Below are 3,920 nucleotides of genomic sequence, written 5' to 3' on the forward strand. Positions count from 1 at the left end.
CAGACCAGGTAGACGGCGTTCTCCCAGATCTCTCCCCACACGTTCATCCGTTTGCAGTTGTTGACCGCGCAGCCCACTTTCGTGGTCGTGGCCCAGACGATCTGGAGGTGGAAAAGATGGGTCAGTGGCGGTCTGTCCGGATAGAGGTGCGGCCCGGCGGCTGCGGTTCGGCTTTTGCCTGGGAGGTCGGGTCACCTGCGGGTTTCATGGTACCGCATATAAATGGCCGGAGTGTGCTTAAAGGGAGCCTGCCGGCCCGGTCACTCTACGATTTATCTGTACTAGCCAAATACTCGACTGAACCTAAACCTGTGAGCGGCCCATGTGTTCCCTGGTTCAGGCTCCGCCCCCCTCCCAGGGACATAACCAATGGAAGGTCGTTGACTGAGTTTACTCGGAGTTGCCCTTTAAGGAGTCTATGTGACATTGGAGAATGGCATATCCTGTGAAGGTGGAGGGACAACCGGGGACTCATTTGTTTATTATGTATTATTATATATGTGATTGCGTCTTTTATATCTGCTGTAGCCATATAAATGTATAATAACAGTGTGACTGGCTCAGTGTGGTTGCGGTGTGTTGGGGGGAGGGGCCCGGCCTAAAACCGTGTAAGGGGCCCCAAAATGTCTGATGGCGGCCCTGGGACACCCTCCCACTAAGCAGAAGAGCGGAACTTAGAGACGCCTTTCTTTCTTAGGTCCCCTCCTCTGCTCAGTGGGCGGGGTTTCAATAGCCAGTCTGTTCTGGGGTATTTAAAATTAAAATAGCCCATAGCAGTCTGGCTATTGCTCCCGGCTGCTTACATCCACCTGTCGCTTGTGGAAGCTAGCCGGCCAGAAAGTGGGGCCGCGCCGGGGGGTTGGGGGGGGGGATTAGGGTTTACACCACGGGAGGGGACCTGGGGGGTGCAAGTAGCTGGTCTTGCCTAGGGTGCAAAATAGTCTAGCACTCACATTTCCTGAGGACTTTAGGAGATAGAACTCTGCAGCGGAGTTCCCGGGGGCCGGGATCGCAGAGAGAAATTCTGAACCCGTCAACAAGGGTCTGACCTCCTTATCAAAGACCAAGAGGGTGAGCGGGCATAGAGGCGAGCTCCTGGTTACGGAGGGGCAGATGTGCTGCAACACTGTCACCATCATCAGGTCATGTCTACACTTCCAACTGACCTCTGACCACTACATGCAGCATTGTACCGTTACAAAGGCGCTGAGTGTTGCCCCACGTTGGCCGCCAATTTCAGTTGTCTCACTGTGCAATGATTGATTCTAAGCTCCAATAGGATCTCTCACCTGCCCCAGTGTACCGCCAAGTTCTGCCCAATGGACATGAGAAGGTTGGTTGGTCCGTGCTCCCACATACACTCCTGAGCCCAGGCTTCTGAAGACCGTTCCAGCTCCTCGTCCCACGTCTGCTCAGAGAGAAAAGAGACGTCATCACCATTTATATTCCAGACATTGCCCGGTCTTCATAGGAAAACCTTGTCTGTAAATCTGAATCTAACCCTCCCCTCCCCCACCCAGAGCAACAAAAAGGTTTCAACTAAAGTTCCACAGGAGAAGGAGAACTATGAGGGGGGTGATTTTCACTCAGCCTCATAATCTGAGCCGACCCATGACAACGAGACTGTCACAGGTCGGCTCAATAGATCAGGAAGTGAGCGAACACATACCGGCGCTCGCTCACTTCTCGATCATGTCCCTGCAGAGAGCCGTGACTGTCACTCACCGCTCCCTGCAGGGATTCCCCCCCGCTCTGCTGACTGGCGGAACGGACGGGGGAGGGGGCGGGCACAGCTGGCTCTGACTCTAGATAGGCAGAGCCAGCTGTCACTCACGCAGCTGGGCGGATCCAGACAGTAATGTCGGGGATCCGTCCCGGCTGCGGCGGTCTCAGCTCGCGGTATGCTGAGCTTTGGGTGACGGGAGGACGCTAGTTTGTGTCCTCCCGTGACCCTGAGGAGAACTATGGGGGAAAAGCCCTGACCGCATAGTTCTCCTTAAGGCCCCATTCACACTGAGCGATTCATCGCGCGGTAATTCCCGCGATATCGCGGCTATTTACCGCGCGATATCGCTCTCCAATGCATCTCAATAGGGCTCTGTCCGTCGCTGTCGCGGGGTCGTGCGTCGCTACAGCAGGACCCTTTTTGGAGCTGATTTTGCCGCGATTCTAGCTTGCTCAATGCAAGCATTTGCGCGATATCGCGCCAAATGCGAATCGCGCGACAAACGCGCGATTTGCGAATCGCTCAATGGGAATGGGGCCTTAAGGTCTTCATACCATTGTTTCTGTGTATAGCCAATCGTATGTTCATATCTACGTGCGGACGGCCACATGCGCCTGCTGCATGTGCGGTTGCAGCCCGAGGATTCAATGAATACAATGTAATTGCTGGGCAGCTTTCCTTGTGAAGGATATTATCTCAGCAGTTGTTCAGCAAGCATACTGACTGCACTGCCTTATATATACAGACCTCCGCAAGAAGGAGAAGCTACTAATCTCTACATGCAATGCCATCATGGAAATGTGTCATAGCAATCAACGAAAATAACATTTCCATCACAACGCAAATTATTATTATGGTTTGTATTTGTATCATTGCATCAATTCACATTAACATTAAGCGCTTCTGTCATCTGGCTTTCATTATAAAGGCCGAGTGAGCACATGTGCGCCATCGTCCACGTGCCGTCCGCTAAGGGTTAGTCAACGCCGGGAACCAGACGGAGAGTTCTACCGAGATATATATATATATATACAGCCTATCCTTTGTCAGTGATGTCACCGCTCTCTAGTGAATGGATAGGCTGCATTGTCAGGGATGTCACTGGTCTCTAGTGAAGGGATAGGCTGCATTCTCAGGGATGTCACCGGTCTCTAGTGATGGGATAGGCTGCATTCTCAGGGATGTCACCGGTCTCTAGTGATGGGATAGGCTGCATTCTCAGGGATGTCACCGGTCTCTAGTGATGGGATAGGCTGCATTCTCAGGGATGTCACCGGTCTCTAGTGATGGGATAGGCTGCATTCTCAGGGATGTCACCGGTCTCTAGTGATGGGATAGGCTGCATTCTCAGGGATGTCACCGGTCTCTAGTGATGGGATAGGCTGCATTCTCAGGGATGTCACCGGTCTCTAGTGATGGGATAGGCTGCATTCTCAGGGATGTCACCGGTCTCTAGTGATGGGATAGGCTGCATTCTCAGGGATGTCACCGGTCTCTAGTGATGGGATAGGCTGCATTCTCAGGGATGTCACCGGTCTCTAGTGATGGGATAGGCTGCATTCTCAGGGATGTCACCGGTCTCTAGTGATGGGATAGGCTGCATTCTCAGGGATGTCACCGGTCTCTAGTGATGGGATAGGCTGCATTCTCAGGGATGTCACCGGTCTCTAGTGATGGGATAGGCTGCATTCTCAGGGATGTCACCGGTCTCTAGTGATGGGATAGGCTGCATTCTCAGGGATGTCACCGGTCTCTAGTGATGGGATAGGCTGCATTCTCAGGGATGTCACCGGTCTCTAGTGATGGGATAGGCTGCATTCTCAGGGATGTCACCGGTCTCTAGTGATGGGATAGGCTGCATTCTCAGGGATGTCACCGGTCTCTAGTGATGGGATAGGCTGCATTCTCAGGGATGTCACCGGTCTCTAGTGATGGGATAGGCTGCATTCTCAGGGATGTCACCGGTCTCTAGTGATGGGATAGGCTGCATTCTCAGGGATGTCACCGGTCTCTAGTGAACGGATAGGCTGCATTGTCATCCTATCCCATATACTTGGTTGCACACATAGTACATCCATAGTTGGGAGGTTGCAGGCTCGGCAGGCGCCGGGGTGGACGGGCCCTTCCCCTCCTCATCACGTCTCAGCTGGATAAATGTTTCTTCTCCCCCCCCCCCCCCCCCCGCGCCACACTA

General features: G+C 53.3%; 1 protein-coding gene across 1 annotated transcript in view; it reads right to left on the bottom strand.

Moving 5' to 3' along the window:
- LOC108798595 (cysteine-rich secretory protein LCCL domain-containing 2-like) overlaps positions 1–3,920 on the bottom strand; it is a 42,280-nt gene that overhangs the window by 31,038 nt on the left and 7,322 nt on the right. Inside the window, exons 2-3 of the mRNA XM_018570356.1 lie at positions 1,290–1,408; positions 1–132 (exon numbers count right to left, since the gene is read on the bottom strand). Of these exons, the coding sequence (XP_018425858.1) occupies positions 1–132; positions 1,290–1,408 (251 nt within the window). The remainder of the gene's footprint in view (positions 133–1,289; positions 1,409–3,920) is intronic.

Source organism: Nanorana parkeri, unplaced genomic scaffold (genome assembly GCF_000935625.1).
Source record: "Nanorana parkeri isolate BGI_ZX_2015 unplaced genomic scaffold, ASM93562v1 scaffold1515, whole genome shotgun sequence".
NCBI lineage: Eukaryota > Metazoa > Chordata > Amphibia > Anura > Dicroglossidae > Nanorana > Nanorana parkeri.